Here is a 24,711-nt window from a genome sequence, read left to right on the forward strand (position 1 = left end):
TCCAATACGGTGAGTCTTCCATTGCCTTATTCTCTGAATTTTTTGTTATTGAATTTTTGGGCTGATTCGCTGATTGATAAAAGCATCAAATCTTTTGTGTCGACATTGGTTGCTTCTGCTCACCTGGTTATTGTCAGGAATTGGAGCCCCCCCCCCCCGCCCCCAAGATCTTTACTTAAACAATGGTACCAGAAACTCTGGGAACAATTTTTGATGGGCAGGATTATGCATAATCCATTTTTTTGGGACTCACGTGCAGTAGTTCCCTATAAGAATATAATCCCCTAGATATCATTGCTTTCTGAGTTTGTGTGCCCTTGTTAAATGGGCTGTTTATGAAGAAGAAGAGGGCTAGAGAAACTTGAAGTATGACATGATGTCATCACATCACAGATTTTGTTTTGGTAGATGTTATTGGGACAAAGTAGAGGAGGAGGAGGAGGAGGAGGCGGCTCTTGTTCTGCATTCCTCTGTGAAGACAAAGCATTCTTGCTGAATCTTTGCTTATTGGACCTGCGTTTTATCTTGAAAATTCTTTTTTTTTTGTTTCCAGAATGCAGTTGTAATCCCTGGAGACCCTGAGCTGGATAGCCTGGGCTAGCTTGATCTTGTCAGATCTTAGAAACTAAGGAGGATTGGCCTTGTTTAGTACAGGGATGGGAAACTACCAAAGAAGTCCAAGGCCAATAGTACACAAGGGCAGGCAATGGCAAGCCAACTCTGAACTGATCCCACTGGTGAACCTCCTGATGGTCCCTGGTTATTTTGGCCACCGTGTGACGCAGAGTGTTGAACTGGATGGGCCATTGGCCTGATCCATCATGGCTTCTCTTATGTTCTTATGAACTTCTCTTGCCTCGGAAATCCTGTAGCCTTAATGAGGGGTCTGTCTGATTGGTTCCCCCCATATCCCGAGGAAAACAAATCAGCCCTGACAGTAAAAGTCACGTAGCACCTTTTATTTGGATTAGCCAAGATAATGTGCAAACTTTTGAGTTCTCCAGAACTCTTCATGGGGTTGCATATTTAATACACAAAACACAATACAGATGGGTTGAGGGGTAATTTTGCAGAAAAATGGGTGGCAGAGCTCAATAGCATAATTTATTAGCATATGCCTCCCCCAGCCAAAAGCAACCCAATGCAAGAAAGGAGAGCCCCAGGCCAGTGAGGCCTGGTTAGGCTGGCTAGAGATCCAGCCAGCCCAAATAGGCCTCTCCCACCTGGGGCTCTCCTTGGCCATCCCCCCCACACACACAGTCAAAAGGCCAGCAGGCCCCCCACCCCCCAAAATCACATACGTTGAGAAAGTGTGGTGCGGGCTTCTCCAGGGGTTAATGAGGGCTACTGGGGGTGTGGCAAAGCCCCTGGTGGCTGGCTGGCTGCTCACTCTCCTAATCCAAGGATTGTTATGCAGCTATTCAGTGGATAAGATAGGTAGGTGGAGAGGAGCAGGGGTAACCCTCCAAAAGGTTCAGGAGCTGCACTCCTGTGAGCTCCTGCTGAATCTGAGGCCTGGATGTGATGAGTAAAAGATCTTTCAAGACATGGTAAAAGTTCCCCCAAATCTGCAGTTTGGGAAATCTTTTTTTTTTTTTAAGTTAACCAAGTTTATTAAATTTTGCAATATACTGGAATGCATTTCAAAAAAAGGAAAAAAGAAAAAAAACAATAATTCAATCATTATCAGTACATTACACATTTTTTTCTCCCCTCCCCCACTTCTTTTCTTTGACCTCCGTCGGTGCTTCAAGCTATTGAAAAAAAAACAATTAAGGTACCATCTGTTTTAGAATCTTGCACTATAAAACTTACATATAATCTATTAACATATCTATATCTCTATTTATAATTCGGTCTTCTATCTTTCCTTCAGGACGTTATTAACACATCCTGAACTTATTTATCTCAATATACTAAATCATATCACCTTACCCTTTTAGTTCACCCATAGTATTACATTTATCTTTCATCTATTATCACACCAATTATAACTATTTATTTTAATTACCTCTATATCTTCTAACTGCTAATAAAAAGAGCTATCGTATATCGATTCAAAACATTCTTTCTAATCATCTATCTCCCCCATTTCCCCCAGTTTCAGGTTATACTTTCAAAAACCACCAAATGTCTCTTAACTCTCCATTGCTTTTCAATATAGTCCTGAAACTTCTTCCTGCAGTTTGGAAAATCTTAAAATGGAATTCAGAATGTGCTGCAGGTGAAGTTGAACAAGATGAGTGATCCCTAAATAACAAAACTATTTTAATCTTTACCAATGCATCCTTTCACCAAAACGAAGTAGGCTTTCCTCCTACTTTCTCCTACCTCAGTGGTGCAGGAGGTGCTTCAGACCCTTGCTACTTGCAGGGAGCAGCCATGATGAAACAGCTGCCTCCATCGCCAGAAAGGGCATGATGGCTCCCAACGTTTTTTTATTGACTCCAGTCCCATGACAGCATTTCTGTGCCAACACTCCCACTCCCCATCCCCAAGATACCCACAAGGCTAACAAGCTTAGGAACTCTTGATACAAAACAGATTTTCAGGTTGCATAGAAGACTGCTGGGTGAAAGGAAGAAGACTGCAGATTCATACCCCGCCCTTCTCTCTGAATCAGAGACTCGGAGTGGCTCACAATCTCCTATATCTTCTCCCTCCACAGCAGACACCCTGTGGGGTGGGTGGGGCTGAGAGGGCTCTCACAGCAGCTGCCCTTTCAAGGACAACTCCTGCCATAGCTATGGCTAACCCAAGGCCATTTCAGCAGCTGTAAGTGGAGGAGTGGGGAATCAAACCCGGTTCTCCCAGATAAGAGTTCACACACTTAACCACTATACCAAACTGGTGCAATGAACAACATTCTCTCTTTGTCAGTGTGAAAGCCAGTCCCTGTTAGATGTCTCTCCAGCACAAGCAGAATCCTCCACAGCACCTCATCAGGTACACAGTAATGAAGATTTTTTTAAATGGGTGATTGTAGACTGTTAGACAGTGGAAGGTCATGTTTGTGTCCATTCAAGGTGCAAGCATATCTACTATGATGGGATTCTAAATAGGTTCTTGCCTGGAAGCCTGTTCTGGCTATGAATTTCTTCCAGGAACTGGAAAAATTTTGTTGGTTGAGTACAGAGCTGGTTTGCTAGCTAGGCATGCAGACAAATAAAAGAGGAGAGTGAGCTAGTGACTTATTGACATGTGCCTTGGTGTCATAGGTTGTCTTAGCTGCAGTGGAGGCCTTTCCATTTCAAAATTTCAGTGGGGTAATAATTATCATACAGCATTGTGTGTAGAATAGCAAGGAGATCCTAAGATTGTCAGGCAGCCAGAAGTTCTAATGCTTTTAGCATTATGCACCACTAGGTGGCAAGCTAGACCTGTTTTAAGGCAAGAGATGTTTCAGAGGTGGCTTACTATTGCCTGCTTCTGTGTCATGACCCTGGTAGTCTTTGGAGGACACCCTTCCAAATTCTAGCCAAGATCGATCCTGCTTAGCTTCTGAGATCTGATGAAATCGTGCTAGCTTGACTATCCATGTCAGGGCTTCAATGGGGTAGCCACGTTAGTTTGTTGGAGCAAACCAGAACAAAAGTCCAGTGGTACCATTATAGAATCATAGAGTTGGAAGAGACCTCCAGGGTCATCTAGTCCACCCCCTGAACAATGCAGGAAACACACAAATACCTCCCCCTAAATTCACAGGATCTTCATTGCTGTCAGATGGCCATCTAGCCTCTGTTTAAAAACCTCCAAGGAAGGAGAGCCCACCACCTCCCAAAGAAACCTGTTCCACTGAGGAACGGCTCTAATGGTCAGGAAGTTCTTCCTAATGTTGAGCAGGATACTCTTTTTGATTTAATTTCAACCCATTGGTTCTGGTCCTACCTTCTGGGGCCACAGAAAACAATTCTACACCATCCTCTATATGACAGCCCTTCAAGTTTTTGAAGATGGTGATCGTATCACCTCTCAGCTGCCTCCTCTCCAGGCTAAACATGCCCAGCTCCTTCAACCTTTCTTCATAAGACTTGGTCTCCAGACCCCTCACTAACTTTGTTGCCCTCCTCTGGACGCGTTCTAGCTTGTATATCCTTCTTAAAATGTGATGCCCAAAACTGAACACAATACTCCAGGTCAGGTCTTACCAGAGCAGAGTAAAGTGATTCCATCACTTCACGTGATCCTGGACACTATATTTCTCTTGATACAGCTCAAAATTGCATTTGCCTTTTTAGCCACCACATCACACTGTTGACTCATGTTCAGCGTATGGTCCACTAAGACCCCTATATCCTTTTTGCACATACTACTGCTAAGACAAGTCTTCCCCATGCGTTGGATTTTTCCTACCGAAATGCAGAACTTTACGTTTATCCCTGTTAAAACTCATTTTATTGGTTTTAGCCCAGTTTTCCAGCCTGTCAAGATTAAGAACATTTGTTCCAGGATTAGCTTCCATGAGTCACAGCTCACTTCTTCAGGCTCATAGTGGGAATTAGGGATGCCAGCCTCCAGGTGGGACCTGGGGTTCTCCCAGAATTGCAGCCATGCCCATAGCTACTCTGGGGACCCCACCACTTTACACCAATGCAAGGGTCCCCAACCCCACCACTTACCACCCCCAACTTCCAAGTTCCAATTTTATTTCTCACGCTCATTGCCATCACTGCCACTCACTCTTGTCCCTGCGCCTGGCGCATGGGGTCAAGCAAGGTCTTAGGGAGGTGCTGCTCTTCTTCTAGGATACATGACACCACAGCTACAGCCTTGGTGCAAAACAATCCACAGCCCCCCCCCCCCAAAAAATCATCATTTTTCTAAACACAAAGGAGCCCGTGCTACTCTCTGCATAGTTGGCACCCCACAAAAAAGAATGTACCCCCCTAAATGAAAAACCCTGGCTACGGTCCTGACTGCAGTTTATTTCCAGTCAACAGAGATCAGTTCCCCTGGAGAAAAATGGAGGTTTCGGAGGCTTTTGCTCCCTCAAAGAGTGTGGCTTTTTTGACAGGGTTGGGATTGAAGAGCTTGCTCTAAGGCTGAGGAATGAAGGGCTTTGGTCAAGTGGTTAGAAAACAAAGTGAGAAGAGGCTGTTGAGGACATGGAGTCCAGGTCTTGAGTAACTTAGCATGCCTGAGATTTGCATAAGGGCTGCCCTTGGGTACCAGACGAGGACTTTGTGTAGGTTTTTCCCATCCAGGAGGATGGAAGGCTGAGTCAACCTCAAGCCGGCTACCTGAAAACCCATATTCCACCGGAGATCAAACTCAGGTCGTGAGCAGAGATTAGGACTGCAGTACTGCAGCTTTAACACTCTGCACCACGGGGCTAACCTCCCCGTAAAAAGTCTGCCATGGAAACATGATGCAACGTTACCTCAGAGTCAGAAATGACTGGTGCTTTACCTTTTTTTATCATTACCTTTTGAGTTGATTGTAGGCAGATGGTGAAGTGGCTAAAAAGTAACCCAAAGAGAGCAAATAACCCATCTTCTTCTATCTCCCCACCCCCCACCGCCTTCTGCCACCTTTCAGTCTTCCCTGTCCACTCCCAGCCTTCTTGATTGTATTCTGATGAGGGAAAGAATTTCAGGAAAAAGTATCTTAGAACTAAGGTGTTCTTCTGCCTTGGTCTGCGACCGCTGCTTTTCCTAAACATGCAGGGATGGATATTCTCACTTTAACCAAGACAGAGGGGCAGAGCTGTGGGAGGTCTCATTTCCACCTCCAAAGGGTGCTTTCCATTTGTAGCTTGGGAGGAAGAGTCCACAGATACCTTTTTCAGGATGCAGGGGGCTCATAAGCTCATAAGCCTTTCCACCAAAACACTTTCATGGAATTTTCCTCCTTGCCCTGTTTCCCAGGCCATTCACTGAGCTGTGACATACTTCATTGAGTTTAGTACTTCAACATTTCTGTAGTTCCACATCCACTAAGCAGCAATTAGAAAAGACGGTTATTTGGACAGGCGACGGAATGACATGCAGACACCCTGCCCCGACAAGGCAGTTGTGTGAAATGAAGCTGACCTAAATGTACCTGGCCCTGAGATGAATGGCCCAATGAAATAGAAATTAGATGTCTGGTGAAGTATGACTACACACAAAAGCTCACACCTTGAAAAAAAAACTTCATTGGTCTTAAAGCTGCCACTGGACTCTTAGCTTTGTTCTATTGCTTCAGACCAACATGGCTGCCCACCTTTCATTAACATCCAACTCCCGTTGAGTTGAGCTTCCTTTTGCTTGCATTCTGTTCTGCCTTCAGTGCTGTCTAGTGATTTGCAGCTGAACTGTCTAGCATTGGAATACCATGTCGGTAGACACAGACCTGTCCTTTATTTTGCTTACATGAGCCACCCCCACCCCACACACACACTTCTTTCCACCATTTTCTCTTAATATCTGTCTCTTTCCATTTCCACTCAGAACTGTCTCCTCTATTGTTGCAATTCATATCAAGACTGTGATTTTTTTTATCTTAACTTTTTTAAAAAAAAAAAACCCAACCCTGCTTTTCTAATAGCAGCAGAAAAAACTGATAGGTAGAATACAGCACGATATGTACATTTGTATTAGGGTTACTAGATGTCCTGTTTTTATAAGATGTCTTCTTTTTTTGGTCTCTGTCCTCTTTGGAGCTGTTTTTTTTTTAAAAAAAACTGATGAAAATATCCTCTTTTTGGGTTAGGAGGTTAGGAATATTCCTAGTTCGTAGCAATTATCACAGTTTAAATAGCAGGAGTATTTAAAATGAGATTTGTCTTAGTGATCACTTGTTTGAAGTAGTCATTTGGGAAATATGTCCTCTTTTTTTTTCTTTTAAAGATACGGTAAGCCTAACTTGTATCCTTCCTTCTTACCACATAGAATGTTGGATTATAAAAATCAAAGAGGGGAGGGGAAAGAAAAGAATTCAGACTGTTTATTGATGCAAGTCTAGTGAGACAGAAAACAAATTTGTAGCTCTCTGCACTTGTAGTTTAGACTACAGTACATTTGAAACAAGGAATTTCCAGAAGAATTCAACAATGCAAGTTAATATGGCTTTGTGACTGATGAACAATGAATGTTGTCCATACTGGAGTGTAAACACAGGGTTTCTTTTAAAGGCTTCAGTAAATTACTGGAATTGCTGAAGCAGCAAACATCTTTCTTCCCCCGGCTCCCAATTTCTCACCACATCAGCTCTCCCCAGAAATTTCCTTCAGAAGCCCTGTTGTCCTTCCGCTTCTTCAGCTTCCCTGGGAGATGGACATCAAACACAGGAGGAACAAAAATCACAATGCACCGTGAGGCACAGAATGTACACTTAATAAGCTTCTGTTTGGAAACCTCAGCGGGCTGAGCTGAGCCAAGTGAAAATGCTGAATGACTTTGAATTGAAACCAATTAAAACTTTATGCTGCCACAATAACTTTTTGCTATTAATGAAGACTCTCCCCCCCCTTCATACTGGTGGCTGCAAACGCTTACCATAAATTAAAATTCAGGAGGCTTTTTTAACAACTAGTGGGCAGATTCTTGTTTGTGGCAGGTTACCAAGCAACTACAAAGTGGCTGGGAGAAGCATTCTGTGAAAGGGACTACAAAGGCTGCATGCCGTTCGGATACATTTCACTTTCAAATCAAGCCCTGGAGCAAGCCATATTTACTGTTCTACATTTCCTGGGCTGTCTTTCTACTGATAGCACTGGTCATTGAGGTTTGCCTATTCATTTTGTTGCCTAAGGTATACCTCTCATAACAAAACAGAATTCCACTTCAAAGAACCATCTCTAGCCCAACTCACTCTGAATCGAGTACAGCTAATCAGAGTGTGAAGAGGCTCGTGGGACAGAGGGATAAGCTGCAGTACTGCAGTCCAAGCTCTGCTCACAACCTGAGCTCGATCCCGGCAGAAGCTGAGTTCAGGTACCCAGCTCAAGGTTGACTCAGCCTTCCTTTGCTCCAAGGTACCCAGCTTGCTGGGGGGAAAGTGTGGATGACTGGGAAAGGCAGTGGCATACCACCCCGTAAAAAGTCTGCCATGAAAACGTCATGAATGTGACGTCACCCCAGGGTTGGAAACGACTGGTGCTTGCACAGAGGACTACCCTTACCTTTAATCAGAGGGTGAATCAGGAGGCCCATTTGTCCCAGGCTTCATAGTCTCAGAGGGCCTCAAATTTGGGAGTTTAATGTTATCTCCAAATCAGGTTATATAAACAGTCTAGGGTTGTCAGGTCATATTTGACAGCCGGTAGGGGGATTCTTGGTCCTCTGTGGAATTTTCTGACCTGCACATGGCACAATGACATCATCTGGAAGTGATATGATGTCACCAATGTTGGAGGGTGGCACTCCGTTTTTCGGTTAAACTCTATGGTTTGTAGCTGATTTTACCATAGAGTTTTGCCCAAAAACTAGAGCATCAATGACATGACGACATCTCTTCCAGGTGATGTCATCATGTGGCCTTTGGGACCTGTTGGGGGTGGGATTTTCCCTCACTGGCCAGCTGACTGTCAACAGGGAAGCACCCTGAAAAAACAGGACTTCCCAACCCCTGGAAGGGTCTGGCAACCCAAACACAGTTGCAGAGATAAATGGACATCATTGAAAGAAGAAGACATTCACCATACAACTTTAAACTTGTGTCCCTTTACTAAGGTAGATTTGCCAATTTACAGGGGCTAGAGATCTCCTAGAATTACATCTGATCTCCATTGGACAGAAATGAGTTCCCCTGCAGAAAATGGCTGCTTTTGGAAGGTATGTCATTAAGGTCCCCAAGCCCATCTTCCCCAAATCTCCAGGAATTTCCTAATCCAGGGTTGGAAACCCTGTTATTGTGCTACACTGCCTGTTGTGCCTTCCTCCTGCAGCGGTAAGGCTGAGAGCTCCGCTGGGCCCCAGTGGTGGTGGCAGAACAGTTCAGAGAATGTGCAGGTTTTTGAAAGGTACAAAAAGAACTAAGAATCTTGTACTTCTGTTCTAGACAGGAGAGCTTTACTGAGATATTTATCACCGCTTCTTTCAATGACTCTTGAATGTTTGGCTCCTGTTTTAACTTTGTGGGATCTTACCCACACACACACACACATATTCAGCTTTGCTTGTACACCATGTAAAATTGTTTAATGTAGCTATAATAATTTACAGTAACAACATACAATCTTTTTACACTGTATGACTGAGGCCAGGATTCTCTGGAAAACGGAATGTGTTTTACTCAATACCTAATGATTTCAGCCACTTAATAAAAACAAGAGTAACATAATTTTTGTTTTACAAGTGGAAGATTGCCCTTTAGAAAGAGATCTGGAAACAGTGAGTTGGTAGCTGCCACTCAAGAATACGGTGGGGGGAGAGTGGGCACCGTTGCAGAATACAGAGAATCAACTCTCCTGTTTTTGAGTGACAGCTTTGATCCCAGCTTTGCTAACAATCACCTTTCACTTTCCCTTTTTTATGGCCTGACATTTAGCAGTCTGTAACCACAGTGCTGAGGTCACAGAAGCCAAGAGAGCTCCAGATTTGCATAGACAGTCTCCACAAAGCAGGGGCAGTCGTGTTAATTGCCTGAATCTTACCAGTAAGACTGAAGGGCCCCAACAGAAAGAAAAATGGTAACCTCCCAAGATGCTCTACAAGAAATGTAAATCCCAGTCTTAAAAATGATGAGCAGTGCTTTAAGATAGAAGAAATATATATACACACATACATACACACAGACAATGCCAGGGGAAGGGGGAGACCAAAAGTGTGCACAGTATTGTAGTACTGATGCAGTACGGGCCTCTCCCTTTCACAGCTAAGCCTCTGAAAGGGGAAGAGAGGCAACATGAGGCTTGAACACCATTTTGAAAGCAGATCTTAGCTCTACCCTGCTCCATGGATTCTGTTTGGGTGATGCATCCACATGCATAAACACGTGAAACTGCCTTATACTGAATCAGGCCTTTGGACCATCAAGATCAGTTGTCTACTCAGATTGGCAGCAGCTCTCCAGGGTTTCAGAAGAAGGTGATGATATTGGATTTATATCCCGCCCTCCACTCCGAAGAGTCTCAGAGTGGCTCACAATCTCCTTTACCTTCCTCCCCCACAACGGACACCCTGTGAGGTGGGTGGGGCTGGAGGGGGCTCTCACAGCAGCTGCCCTTTCAAGGACAACCTCTGCCAGAGCTATGGCTGACCCAAGGCCATGCTAGAAGGCAGAGGCCTTTCCCATCACACATTATTTACCCCTTTTAACTAGAGATGCTGGGGACTGAGCCAGGGACCTTCTGCATGCTAAGCTGATGCTCTGCCACTGAGCTACGACCCCTGTGTGCTCTGCCTGTAGCCACCACAAGATTTTCCCTTTTGAACCAGATGGCAGAAAGTTGCAGGCGGAGCCTTAAGCTCCTTCTTTCTGTGCCCTGGTTCCCATCTGAATTGGACCCCTGTGTACCTGGGAATTGCGTTCACAGCCTGGTACACCTGCTGACAGTTCACATGTCTGCCTTGTGGACTACAAGTGAATCAGCCCTGATGTATGGACTGGCTCTTTAAATTTATGGGAAAGATCTCATTGGGCCACTGGTGGCCAGGGGCACACTAAGCCAAACGGTCCTTGCAGAGGTGGCATCCCATGTGGTCTTCCTGACTTTTGGCTTGGCTCACTGTGAGGATGACAAGAACCGCAGGAAGACATTCTTATTTACCAGAGGCAAGTTCACCATCATCTCTGCAAGCTTGGGCAAGCTCATCGGAACTGTCATTCCAGACCCTGGCCTGAATCGGTGGAACTGTTTGCCCTGAGGCTAAAGAAGAGGCCAACCCAAAACACTGCCTTGGATACACAAGCCAGTCTCCAGGGGCCAGAGTTCACAGTGGTTTGTCAAGAAATCCCGACTGTTGCTGTGTCAGTCATCGACCCAATTTCTCAAGAGGAACTTCCTTGGGGGTGTAGAGTTTTGAGATACAATGGATGGGACTGGGTTTGCATAAAGAAGCAGTAGGTAGGGATAAATTAATTGGTGCTCAGCTTGAAAACCGGCGTTACAAGAAAGAAACAAATTGCACTGGGAGTTTGGTGGAGTTGCCAAGCTTTTGCTCTTGATGGCTCTGCCCAATTACAAGCAGATTGTGAACCAGCTGCACGGAGGAATTATAGCAAGACGAATGGTGACTAGCACTTGGCTAGGCTGGGCCTCCTGCCATTTTAAGTCTGAGCCCTCTTTAGTCTTTATTGTGGTTTAACCAAATGTGCAATTTTCTAAAATGGAAGCTCCTTCGGCATGGAAGAACAGGGAAGAAGCAAGCAAACCTATATTCTTGGAAGCCATCCCCCCCGCCCCTGCCCAGTCTCAAGTACCCAACTGGAAGCTGAAACAGTCCACACACAGAGACCTCTTTTAGGTGAGCTGGGTCTGAAAGGGAGTTGGCCATCCTTGAACTGTGAGAGATGCACAGGGCGTGTGGAGTGTTTTGAGCTTGGGTGACGATGGTGTGTCACCTGCTGGGGAGCTGCGAAATCAAGATGTCTCCTCAAGCGGACAGCCTGCAGAGATAGTTCAGCAGTATTCCTTTGTCCTTCTGGAATTTGCATGAGATAGCAGTACGTTAGTTTTCTTGACATTTGTTGTTGTTAACTGAACTGCAAGAATGGTTTAAATCAGGAGAATCAAACACAAGCCAGGCATACCTCAAGAGAATAACAGGGAGGCCGTGTCTACCCTGTAAAATGACCAGGTAGTCTGGCCCTGCCTTGTATCCCCCCTCTGAGGGTGCTTTTATAATGCACTCATGGCAAACACTACTTTGCTTGAATCACTGCTTAAAAACTTCTTAGGTACATGCCTAGAAAAATGTGTTGGATGAAGAAGCGCTGCGAGAAGCAGTACTCGCTGCCACCATGATTGGAGAATGCAGTGGGGTGGAGGAGCTGTGGGTCAGTGCTAGAGCTGTAAAAGGTGCCCAGGTTCAGTTCCCAGCACCTCCAGATAAGAGGTAGTCGGTGATGTGAAAGATCTCTACTTGGAAATCCAGGAGATCCGTTGTCTGTCTGAATGGACAGTATTGACCGTGATGAGCGAATGCTCTGAGTCAATACAAGGCAGCTTCAGGTGTTCAACCATCCCCCAAGGAGCCTTTGTCTTGCCTAAGGCCCCTTCTTGTAAAATGCCTCCTCCTTGGAGGAACAGCCAGTGGCTGGAGGAAGGCCTCAAATTTTGCTCTGTGGAGTGGTAGGATAGGAGTAGAATCTTCCCCAATGGCTGGAAACTCTTTCGAGGAAGGAGGTGCAGATCAGCTTTGAGCAAATGATGTGATTGGAGGGCAGGGAGGGCTTTTTTTCTGCAGCAGGAACTCCTTTGCATATTAGGCCACACCCCTCTTATGTAGGCAATCCTCCAAGAGTTTACAGGGCTCTTATTACAAGGGCTACTGTAAGCTCTTGGAGGATTGGCTACACCGGAGTGTGTGGCCTAATATGCAGAGGAGTTCCTGATACAAAAAAACCCCTGCTTATGACGATACCTGGAGCTGGTATTTGTTGTCAGGGTAGTTACAGCTGCTGCTCGTCAGCTCAACTTTTCTTATTCCCTTTCCCCCAGGCAATTGTGCGAGTTCAAAGCACTGATGGTCTTTTCCCCCCACTGTTAGATTATCTCTCCTGTCCGGGATAGTTATCTGCCTGCCCTTGTATCATTTGAACCCTGTGGGACTGATTTGAACGTACTCTAGACAGTGGCTAATTAGCAAGTGGGACGCCAGCTGAGCATTGTGAATTTGCATACGCAGGAGAGCTGAGGTTCTGGTGGTGGAAGCTGGTCAGAGTTGTAAGCAAGGGAGAAGCCTGCAAGACTTTGCCTCCTTATATGACTTTGGGGAGGAAACGTGCTGATCTTTTTGCTTAGGTTTGCAACCTGGGAGCATGGCATATGTTGCTGCTGTTTGCCACTAATGTGGAAGAGGTTGCGTTGCTGAGACGGGGGAGGATCAGGCACGCTGTTTCCATAGAACGCTGTTTCACATTAAGAGCAATACTGCAGATGGTGGGCTGCAGTATTGCAGACCAAGCTCTGCTCACGATCTGAGTTCAATCCAGGTGGAAGCTGGGTTTTCAGGTAGCCGGCTCAAGGTTGACTCAGCCTTCCATCCTTCCGAGGTCGGTAAAATGAGTACCCAGCTTGATGGTGGTAAAGTGTAGCTGACTGGGGAAGGCAATAGCAAACCACCCTGTTACAAAAAGTCTCCCAAGAAAGCGTCATGATGTGACATCACCCCATGGATTGGTAATGACTTGATGCTTGCACAGGGTACTACCTTTTTTTTTTAACCTTCCATAGAACCCTGTATGTTTTTTCAGATGTGCTTAATAAATCTGAAATATGAATTCACACCAGCTACTAAAATCATTTGTTTAGATATCTCTACTCCACTTTTCCACCAGTAGGGGTGCCAAAACACACTGTTCTGTCTCTTCCCAGTTACTGTATATCCTCACAAGCATCACCACCCTGTGAGATAGGTAAAAATCAGGCAGGGTGCTTGGCCCAAGGCCATTCGGCCAGCTTCCTTAGCAGGGTGGGGATTTTAACCTGTGTCTCCCAGATCCCACTCCAACCTCTATACCAGGGTGTCAAACTCATTTGTTATGAGGGCCGGATCTGACATAAATGAAACCTTGTCCAGCCGGACCATGTGTGTTCCTAGTTAAGATTAAGTAGCAGAGATATAGACTTTATAAAGGACACAGACAAACACAGTTACAGGTTTTTTTAAAAAATAAAAAAGCAGTTGTTAGCAGTTGTAAAGCATTAGCAATCTTAAATGTTCTTTCTTTATATTTCTCCCATGGGATCCATGGCAGGAGGGAGAGGAGCCTCAGCCAACAGAAGAAAGTCTTGGCTCAGTAGCTCTGCTGTACGATTGAGAGGGTCTGGCAAAGCAATCTCTGCCTCCCCCCCCCCCTTCCTCCGCAAGGGAGAAGCCTCAGCCAATGGAGAAAATAGAGTTTTTGCTCTGTAGCTCCTGTGCGATTGAGCAAGGCAAGCTGCGATGCAGAAGGGAGCAAGAGAGAGGGAGAAGGAAGCAGATGACAGCCAGTTGCTTGTGGCCCTGATAGGAGCCCTCCAGGGGGGCTGATTCGGCCCCCGGGCTCCATTTTCAACACCAATGCTCTATACCAATGCTAGCTTTTTGGCACTGCCTTTTCCATATATGGATCTACAGCAATTTATAATAAAATTAAAACAAAATTGATTTAAAAGAATGACTAAGCAGTCCACATGAACACTTAGGCTAACCGTGGATGTTGGAATAAGAAAAAAAAATGGGAGAATGGTCACCGATCTTCCACAGCGTGTCTAGTTTAATGCACATACTGTGGGTGGAAAGCTGGGAGCCCCTGAGGAAATCTACAAGTCTTTCAGCCTGTCTCCCCCTCTAGATTTCTAAAAACAGTAGCTAAGGGTCTTTGGGCTAGTAGACCATCTAATCCTGTTGAGGTCAGTGGGAGTTAAACAGCCTTAAAAAGGGTGTGTGCACAAGAATGTTTATACCCAGAATTAAACTTTGCTGGACTGGGCTTCAAGGCTGTGCTGGACTGAAACATTGTGCTTTGAAATACTATCTATTATAGTGGCTTTAGAAATCCATATGCGTGCTGAGAGAATTTTTAAAATTAATCATGGTGAAGCAATTCTTCATAATACTCCTGTTTTGTGGTGTAATTGTAGTGGAAATAAACTTAACTGAAAACAATTTTTTATTATTTGCTAAAAATCTCAGATTTCACCTCAGGGATGGGCAGGTTACATTTGGCTCATGGGCCATACTTTGGATGCCTCTTAGGATATTGGATCAGAAAATAATACCCATATATGATGTTCCATTTATAATATATTTATACCAGCAACAAAAGATGTTCATTTTTAAAAAGGCATACTGTTAAGCAACACTTCTGCCTGAAATGTTGAAGTGTTGCTGTTAAGAGTTCTGCAAAACCTCACTTCCTGTCATTTTGTAGATGCTCCACCTCCTCTGGCAGCCATTTTGTGTGCACCCACCACCCAGGGTCAGAATTCCAAAGGTGCCCACAGGCTCAAAAAGCTTGGGGATCCCTGACATTAGGTAACATCCCTACATAACCACTAGTTCAGTTGGGCTCTCCATTATTAAAGCCAGGCAAAACACAATCAAGACCTTCCCATAAAGAAGTGGAACCCCAAACTGTTTATTTATGTGGATCCAGTCTGCATCCATGACTGTAAGCACAGAGCCTGGGAAATGGTAGTTATTCAGGATGCATAATATGAAATGCAGTCTTGTGTAGACATAAGAGGGCTCCAAGCACCCAGCCAGTAGCAGTGATCAAGGAGTTCCAGGAAAGAAAAGGATGTGCTGTCTGCTAATGTTTGCTATATGCTAATTTTTACATGCATTTTACATTATTTCTGTCACATAGCACCTGTGCTCTCTCTTTCCCTCTCTCTCTCTCTCTTCCCCCCCCCCCAACCTTTATTTGGTGCTTAGGAATCTAAGGTATAAAATTCTAATTGCCTATATGTAAAAGTGGGGGGGGGGGAAGGCTGCATAGTATAGCCCAAACTTGTCAGGTCTCGGAAGCTAAGCATCGTTGGTACTCGGATGGGAGACAGACCACCAAGATAGGCTGTGCAGAGGAAAGCAATGGCAAACTGCCTCTGTTTCTCATTTGCCTTGAAAGCCCCTTGCTGGAGTCACCATAAATCAGCTGCGATGTGACAGCTCTTATGTACATAGATGTAAAAAGAGAGAAAGTACTAAGTTGGCTTAGCAAAGGGATGGCTCAGGGTTCTTTAAATGGAGAGTTCCTTAATAAAAAACCCCTAAGCTGGTTCTTGCAGATCTGTTCCATGAACAGCTGCACTTTCCATTGGTGTAAAGAGCTTGCTGCTGACAGGAGGTAAACAGCACCAGAAGTATAATGGATCTGTGTGATCCAGTCCCACCACATTCTTTTGCTTAAACTTAAAAGGAATAAGCCTGTCCTAAATATATACTCCTGCCAGGTGCGCTTTCAGAATTCAACAGCAGAGAAGTTACTTCTTCTTGCCTTCTCAGAGATGACCCAACTGGCAATTTATGCATTGGATCTGGCACCTGAGACAATTTTAGGTGGCCCCTAAACACCTTTTTAAAAAAAATAAAAATAAAATCAAGGTGTTACAAAAAGCTCTTGAGAAAAAGTTTTGTTTTTGTAAGGATCATTTATGTAATATGAAAGTGTTCCTGTGGCTAAATAGTATTGTGGGTTCCACAGCTTGTAACAGCCCCACTGCTAAAGAGCGCCGTGGAACTCAGTGGCACGGAAGTCAGGTTGTGTGGTAAAATACACTCGTGAGCTAGAGGTTCAGTTCTAACTCGAGAAAAAGGAGGGCCCCCAGAGATAGCAGGCTTTGATCCTGCTGAGAAGTAGGATGTTTCCATCAGACAAATACGGTTTTGTGCCTTCCCCTCTCTCCACAGCCTCAAATGCTTCTCCAGGAGGATGGGAACCTCCGATAACAGCATGAGGGGAGATTCAAAGGTCTGCTGCAGGAGGGGGGAAGAGGCTGAAATCACCCCCACCATCGGTGGAAAAGTCAGCAGGGTGTGACCCCACCAACCTTACAGCACTGTCACAATAGTAGACCACTACAATGCAGCATAAGTACAAAACAAAAATAGTTGGGTTTAAAATAAAAAAAAATAATTTTCTAAATGTTTATGCTGTTTTTTGTTAGCTGAACAAAAGCAAAAGGTTACATGCAACACCACAAATATAACCAGGCAGGCCAGGCCCACCCTCAACCCTATGTAGGGTTGCCAATCCCCAGGTAGGGGCAGGGGATCCCCAGGTTTGGAGGCCCTCCCCTGCTTCAAAGTTATCAGAAAGCGGGGGAGGGGGATTTCTGCTGGGCATTCCATTATACCCTATAGACTGCTTGTCATAGGGTATAATGGAGAATTGATCTGTTGGTATCTGGGGCATGGGGGCAGGGACTGGTTTTTGAAATAGAGGCACCAAATTTTCAGCACAGCATCCAGTGCCTCTTCTCAAAACACCCACCATATTTAATAAAGATTGAACCAGAGGGTCCAGTTCTATGATCCTCAAAAGAAGGTGCCACTATCCGTTAATTCGAAATGGAAAGAGGGCATTCAGTCCCTTTAAATGTGATGGCCAGAACTCCTTCTGGAGTCCAGCCATGGTTGTCATACCCTTGCTCCTAGCTCTACCCCAAAAGTCTCCAGATATTTTTTGAGTCAGACCTGGCAACCCTAGTGGTCAGTAAATTGTTTGGCACCTACTGTGGCTTCCAAAAACCACACAATACAGAGAAGACTTTGACTAAAATCCAGCAAACTGTTTTCAACACTGGCCAAATATTAGCCACCCCTGTCCTGGGCAACATGGAACGGGTGAATTGATTCATAAGTCAGCAGACGAATGTTTCATATGTGCTTCTCGCTTGGATTTTGATAGGCGCCAGAAACATTTCTTTGGCAAAACATAAGCATTAGCACTCAAGTACTCCGTAAGCCGTTGACAGTCTTGGGAACATCCGTCAATATATCTGGGAGACTGTGATGTCATGTAAGACTGCCATTACAGTGATGCCATCTGTCATACGGCGCATATCTGTGGCCCACAAAAAAAGTGTCAATTTGCACCAGGGGGACAGCCATCTCTTAAAGCAGGTGTGAACAATTATGCTATTAGATGGCCAGACCCCTTGGAAGCAGAAGGGACACAGCAGGTATTAATCCCAGGATTTGATGTGGATTGCGTAAGAGAGGCTTCATCTCCTTACCATCTCAGTTAAGTAGCATCAATACAAATATTCATTTGTCAGTGGTAATTTTACAGATGGGAGTTATCTCCTAACAGATGGTCTCCTCCCCCCTCCCTACCCACTGTTCCCTTCATTTTCAAAGAGTGATGGGGGACAGGCAAGGACAGCTGCTAACAGTGCAGAAAGCCGTGTCCTTCTGACAGCCGGCGCACTAAGGGCATAACAAGCACAGCGCTCCATATTCCCGCCGTATCCGGAGACTAGTGGCCCAGGCACCGCAGGGTACAGGCTGCTGTGCTAAGCTCAGCTTTCGAGAAGGGGCTCTAGCAGGAGTGATACTGTGTTTCCCAGAGACAAGCTTGAAAAATATCATCCTGTGATAGTTGTCGTGTGGAAGGGAAGAGTGCCAATGGGCAGGGGGAAAGATGCATCTGTTCCTTTCTCGCGGCTGGGGAGGGGGGACTAGATGAAAATTGCCTTAATTTTGCAAGAAAAGCCCATACAAGGAGCCCTGCCATTCCGTTGAAATGTTGCCATGGTAACAGCTAACAAAGCACTCTGCGTGAAGTAAAAAATGGGGGAGCACAAAGATACCTGAACCTTCGTGCTCCAGTGTGCAATAAGCTGGAGATGGATGAGTGGGGGGGGGATCTTTTTCAGAGAAGGAGGGCTTGCTGTTTATGGGGCACACACTTAACTCACTGGTAAATAAGGCTGTGTTGGGTTTGTATTGCTTCAGAACCACTGAGCAAAAGTTCACAGTGGGGCACACACTGTCCAGTGTGCAAATAATTCCAGTGAATCAAATCCCATCTCCAGTTCCTTTCTGCTTTCCAAAAAACTATTGTGGCACAACCTTTTCCTCTAAAATTGGGTAAAAACTCCATATTCCGCCACTGGATCACTGAATATCCAAGAGCATTGAGCTGGCGAATTGATTATTTGCACTTCTTCTGAGGATCAAGCTCCATCTGGTAGGGGGAGATCCATATGTACATATTCACATTTGTTTCCATCTAGCGAGGAGAGAACGGAGGGAGTCCTGTATTAAAAAGTGAGCGCAAGCAAAGGGAGCTGTTCCAGCCATAACCTATGTTGGGACAGAGGTTTCACTCCCCTTGCCTGTGCACTGCTCATTGGAATAGGCGCTTCCTTGCAATCAAAGGGACATTACACCATTCCCCTTAAGCTGCTCGCACTTTGTTTGCTCCTAAGATGGCCAATGTAAACGTTTAAAAAAATTTGCAAGGCAATCTGATATTGTGATTAAGTGCTTCTTCTCGCTGAGAGCCAGAGTGGTGTAGTGGGTAAGAGTGTCAGACTCGAATCTAAGAACCAAGACCAGGGGTGGCCAAACTGTGCCTTGGGAGCCACATGTGGCTTTCACACATATTGTGTGGCTTTTGAAGCCCCCACCACCCTATCAGCCGGCTTGGAGAAGGCATTTCTCTCTTTAAATCACATCGCCAAGCCAGGCAGTGGCTTGGAGAATGCATTGAAAGTTGTTTTCCTTCCACCCTTCCTTCCTTCCTTCCTCCTACATCTGACACAGTGTTCCTGTCTGCAAGAGCTGTAGTTCTGAGTTGTCCTTTTGTTTCCCTTCCAGCTCCTGCTATTGTGGTGCCACCCAAAAAAATTCACAATGTCACAGGAGCTCAAGTCTACCTGTCCTGTGAAGTGAAAGCTGTCCCAACACCTATCATCACCTGGACAAAGGTATGCCATTGGGTGATCCTTCAGAGGTGGCCTTTCCAAGGTGACCTCTGGGGTCATGTTCCTAGGGAGAGGAGGCTGGATACAGAACCCACTGGATTTCTGGCTTCCCAATGTTGCCTAGACAAATGCTGGGAGATTATGGGGACATAGCTTGGGGTGGGTGGAGTTTGGGAATGTGATGTCACTTCCAGTTGATGTTTGAGGAATTTCCCCAGTTCAAATTCTGCAAATCTAGGTTTATCATCTGCTGTCTTGGCAAGCCCCTTTCCAGAGAAAGCAATTTTGTCAGCCCTTGGGCGCTTTGTGAAAGTACAAATCTATACGGGTTCCATCTATATATTGTATTCGATGATATGAAGAAGGCATAGTCTACCGAAACACGGCTACTACCTAGGACACGTATCTCAAGCCATCCAGCTACGCAAACCATCTAATTACCATGTTCCACGAAAACTGACTTTTTTAGTATATGAACAGTACAATCTGGGAATTTGTTAGCCTGATAATATTCTGGAACAACTGAGCATTTATATGCCATACTAATTCATTGTATATTGGTGGAACTACTGAATTAATTGTAGAAGAAGACCATAGATTTATACCCCGTCCTTCTCTCTGAATCAGAGTCACAGAGTGGCTTACGATCTCCTTTATCTTCTTCCCCCACAACAGACACTCTGTGAGGTAGGTGAGGCTGAGAGAGCTCTCCCAGAAGCTGCCCTTTCAAGGACAACTCTGTGAGAACTATGGCTGACCCAAGGCCATTCCAACAGCTGCAAGGGGAGGAGTGGGGAATCAAACCCAGTTCTTCCAGATAAGAGTCCACACACTCAACCACTATATCAGACAGCCTGCATGTGCACAACCGATTGCCAAGTGTTTTTTATACACTACTATGTGTGAAAGTATCATATAATATTAGTGCTAGTGAGCACGTCTGGTGGCCTCAGAGCAATTTTTCTTGGCCAATGGTGGTATTATACAGCATTAAGAACTTTTAATAACATAGAAAAGACAATAAAATTAAACTGGATTTTATTATATAGCATTTAATACTTCAAAGAAATATTATTGAAGCTCTTTAGCTTCTTATTCAGCATTTTTTTTTCAGTTTGTCTGTTTCAAATACTGAGTGTCCCGCTTGGGATTCATTTCCATCTTGGTAAACTCTGCAGGTGATAGAATCCCCGAAGGGGGTGAAGGTCCAAGAAGAACTGCCTGGGGACAGAGTCAACATCGCAGTCCAAGTTCGAGGCGGACCTTCGAAACATGAGAGCACAGGTTGGGTTTTGGTAAGTTTGTGCTTGCCAGAGCGGAAAGGCAGCTAAAGGATGCCCTGGATGCCACACAGTGAAGGCAGAGCTGGTGGAAAACCTTGGTCATGATCGGAGGTAGAGGAAAGAGAATCAAAGCAAAACGGGTTGACCCCTTATCCACATGGTACCCACTGGGCTGCCCTACTGGCTAGCCCAGGAGTGGCCAAACTGCGGCTCAGGTGCCACATGCGGCTCTTTCACACATATTGTGTGGCTCTCAAAGTCCCCACTGCCCTGTCGGCCAGCTCGGAGAAGGCATTTCTCTCTTTAAATCACATCTCCAAGCCAAGCCAGCCAGCAGCTTGGAGAATGTATTTAAAGTTGTTTTCTTTCCACCTCTCCCTCCCTTCCCCATCTCCCTCCCTCCCTCTCTCCCTTCCTTCCTGCTCTCAAATATCTGACATTTATTCTATGTGGCTCTTATGTTAAGCAGGTTTGGCCACCCCTGGGCTAGCCCTTTCCAATTTGAAAGCAAAATTTTCCCAGCCATGTATAGCAGATGGCAAGGAGGGGGAACTTTGTTGCAGGACACAAGGATTGAGCACTCCTGCTGTGGAATTGTACCGTGGGGAAGGTTATAATAGCTAAGGGTGTTTCTTTTTTAAAAAAACAGGAAAACAAAAGTTTACAAAGCAGTATAGCGAGGAATTTGCTGCTTCTCTCCGCTTGTATCCACAGCAGCACTAGAAGGCGTTGTTGATGTTCAGGCAACCCTATTCATGAAGCAATGAAGACACATAGATCATATTGTCTGGTGGGGGGGTGGGATGAGAGAGATGTCTACACTTGATACTGCTCTGGTACACTGCTCTGTTAAGACCTCACCTGGAGTATTGTGTTCAGTTTTGGGCACCACATTTTTAAGAAGGATATAGACAAGCTGGAACGGTTCCAGAGGAGGGTGACAAATATGGTGAGGGGTCTGGAGACCAAGTCCTATGAGGAAAGGTTGAAGAAGCTGGGGATGTTCAGCCTGGAGAGGAGGCAGCTGAGAGGTGATATGATCACCATCTTTAAGTACTTGAAGGGCTGTCATATAGAGGAGGGTGTGGAATTGTTTACTGTGGCTTCAGAAGGTAGGACCAGAACCAATGTGTTGAAATTAAATCAAGAGTTTGTGGCTCAACATTAGGAAGAACTTCCTGACAGTTAGATCGATTCCTCAGTGGAACAGGCTTCCCTGGGAGGTGGTGGGCTCTCCTTCCTTGGAGGTTTTTAAACAGAGGCTAGATGGCCATCTGACAGCAATGAAGATCCTGTGAATTTAGGGGGAGGTGTTTGTGAGTTTCCTGCATTGTGCAGGGGGTTGGACTAGAGGACCCTGGAGGTCCCTTCCAACTCTATGATTCTATTATAGAAGGTCTTGGTGGTGAAAAGTGCTGTCAAGCAGCAGCCAAATTACAGCAAACTGTAAGAGTTTTCAAGGCAGGAGATGAACCAAAGTGGTTTGCCATTTGCAGCCCTGGACTTCCTTAGCAGCCTCCCACCCAGAGCTAATTGGGGCCAACCTTGCTTAGCTTCAGAGATGGCCACCCAGGTCAGGACCTTAAGGTAGTAATAAAGAAAATCCATTGCAAACCCAGCTGGGGTTGGACCTTGTTTTATGCCAAAAGGACGCCCTCTCAGGTTGCACCATCTGCAAATGAATGCACCATCTATGTGAACTGCGGTATTATGACCGCGCTTGAAACCGCTTTGCCATTTGCTGTTTTTGCAAGCTATATCCTGCTGCCTAGCTGATAGGGTGTTGCTCATGAGAGTTTGGAAACATCCTCCCCCCACAAAATTGTAAAACATCAATAATCAGAGAATAGTAACAGCAGGGAATGAAGGCCCATACTAGTCCTGTGCGCAAGTCCTCTTCACTTCGCCCCTGTGAAAATCCTTCTACATCAGGGTTTTTGAAATGATGAGCTAGCCGGGTGGGTTTCCCTGGGTTGAAGATTACTTTGGGTGAGGACATCACTACCAAGAAGGCCCTGCAGGGCACTTTGCTGTGATGGGAAGAAAAATGGCCCCTAAAAAGAGCAGATTTTGAGTGCTTTTATGAATGATGAGATTTCTCTGCTGTGTCTCAGCAAAAGGCTCTCATGTTGGCTGTTAAGAGTATCAGATATTGCCTTTTTTTAAAAGTTGTTGTGGGGGGAGGAGGAACTCTAAGATGGTTCCAGGGTGCTCATTGAGGACTAGCTTCTTAAAATGGTTACTGTTGCTAGAGAACAGTACCATCTTGGATCATGTGTCATGATCTCCATGCAGCCACCAAAAGGAATCATGCCTCTAATGCCCCAACCCGATACCAGTTCTGAAGGACATTTTCTACTGCAGACAGAGGGGATCACATTTAACAACTGGTTTTCACTGGAAAAACGTCAAGGCCGGCCCCATGCCCAGCTTGGTCCGAAGCACAGGCCTCTTGTCACCAGTGAGGACAAAATCTGACTTCTAGAAGAAAGACTTCTAAATGCTTCTTCTAAAGAAAAGTTTTAAAGGGGTGGCCTCATTTGATACTGGAGGGGGGAGCACTACTTTACCCTTCAGGGTAAAATATACCATGTTTTCCTCCAAAGGGTAAATAGTGGATCCCCCAGGCCAGGAAAACAGCACAGGAGGGAGGTGTACATTTCCTCTACTTCTGTGCCTTAGTCCCAATCTAAATGGAGCCCATGCCTGCCTGGGCGTTAAGTTCCCAGCAGGGAATTCCCAGCGCACATCTGATCATGTGGACATGGGGAGGGCCCTGTGAGAATGTCACATGTGCACCCTGATTTTGTTGGAGGAGCAAAAATGTTACCATCAACCAGCCAGTCCTGGGTCAGGGCTCTCACAAAAAAGCAAGTTGTTGATGCAGATACTTTACCTTCCGCGTGGCCTCCAGTTTTGCTGACCTTTGTCAGGCCAGAGTATTCACAGCATCAATCGATCTCCAGCCGTGCTTCTAGCCCATCTATTCTCCCAGGGTTTGACAGCTCAAGGTGGTTTGCTTTTTCCAAATCTTTTCAGTTTTTTGTTTCCTCAAATGCTTTCACTCACCCTTTTTGTTGCTATGTTGGTATAACTCCCAGTCACCCGACAGTAGTTCACCTTAAGCAACGTCCCCTGCGCAGAGGCAGTTTGCATAATTAACCAAAACGGATTTAATAGCATACAGTATGTATAACATCCATATTTTAAATCTGTTCAATCACATGATTAATCTACAGGTTTCTAAATTAACAGCCCTCATTTTGTTACACCTGAATCTACACAACATACGTAGATACTGCTCATCCACGACATATAAATTGGGTGTTGCTATTGTAATTCTTTCCTTTGCCTCCTACCAGATTAACCCACTGACAAAAGAAGATGAAGGGGTTTACCAGTGCCATGCTAAAAACGTGGTGGGAGAAACGGAGGCAGAGGGAACCATTAAAGTCCTGGATGCCAACAAAAAAGCTAATTTCCTGACCTCTGAAGACATGAAGTAGCAGGTAATCTAGGCCAGGGGTGTCGAACTCATTTGTTATGAGGGACGGATCTGACATAAATGAGACCTTGTCGGGCTGGGCCATGTGTGTACCTATTTAAGATTAGGTAGCAGAGATATAAACTTTTTAAAGAACACAAACATGACTAAAGTTTTTTTTTCTTTCAAAAACTTAATATAAAACATGAGCACTTGTTGGCCTTAAAAGTGCTTTCTTTGTATTTCTCCTGTGGAATCCAGGGAACTGGACAAAGGAAGCTCTGGCTCTTTTCCTCCCTCCCCAGGGGACCAGGAGGAGCCTCAACCAATGGAGAAAATCGAGGTTTTGCTCTGTAGCTCCTGTGCGATTGAGCAAGCCTAGCAAAGCAAGCTGAGATGCAGAAGGAAGCAAAAGAGAGGGAGAAGGAAACAGACAA

General features: G+C 45.2%; 1 protein-coding gene across 1 annotated transcript in view; it reads left to right on the forward strand.

Annotated features, from left to right (window-relative positions):
* The window catches only part of IGFBPL1 (insulin like growth factor binding protein like 1), a 41,822-nt gene extending 17,522 nt beyond the window's left edge, over positions 1–24,300 (forward strand). Inside the window, exons 2-4 of the mRNA XM_060236528.1 lie at positions 19,401–19,510; positions 20,686–20,802; positions 24,153–24,300. Coding sequence (XP_060092511.1) covers positions 19,401–19,510; positions 20,686–20,802; positions 24,153–24,296 — 371 coding nt within the window. The 3' untranslated portion in view covers positions 24,297–24,300. The remainder of the gene's footprint in view (positions 1–19,400; positions 19,511–20,685; positions 20,803–24,152) is intronic.
* Positions 24,301–24,711: the final 411 nt, after the last annotated feature.

The sequence above is a fragment of the Heteronotia binoei genome, chromosome 4 (genome assembly GCF_032191835.1).
Source record: "Heteronotia binoei isolate CCM8104 ecotype False Entrance Well chromosome 4, APGP_CSIRO_Hbin_v1, whole genome shotgun sequence".
Taxonomy (NCBI): Eukaryota; Metazoa; Chordata; class Lepidosauria; order Squamata; family Gekkonidae; genus Heteronotia; species Heteronotia binoei.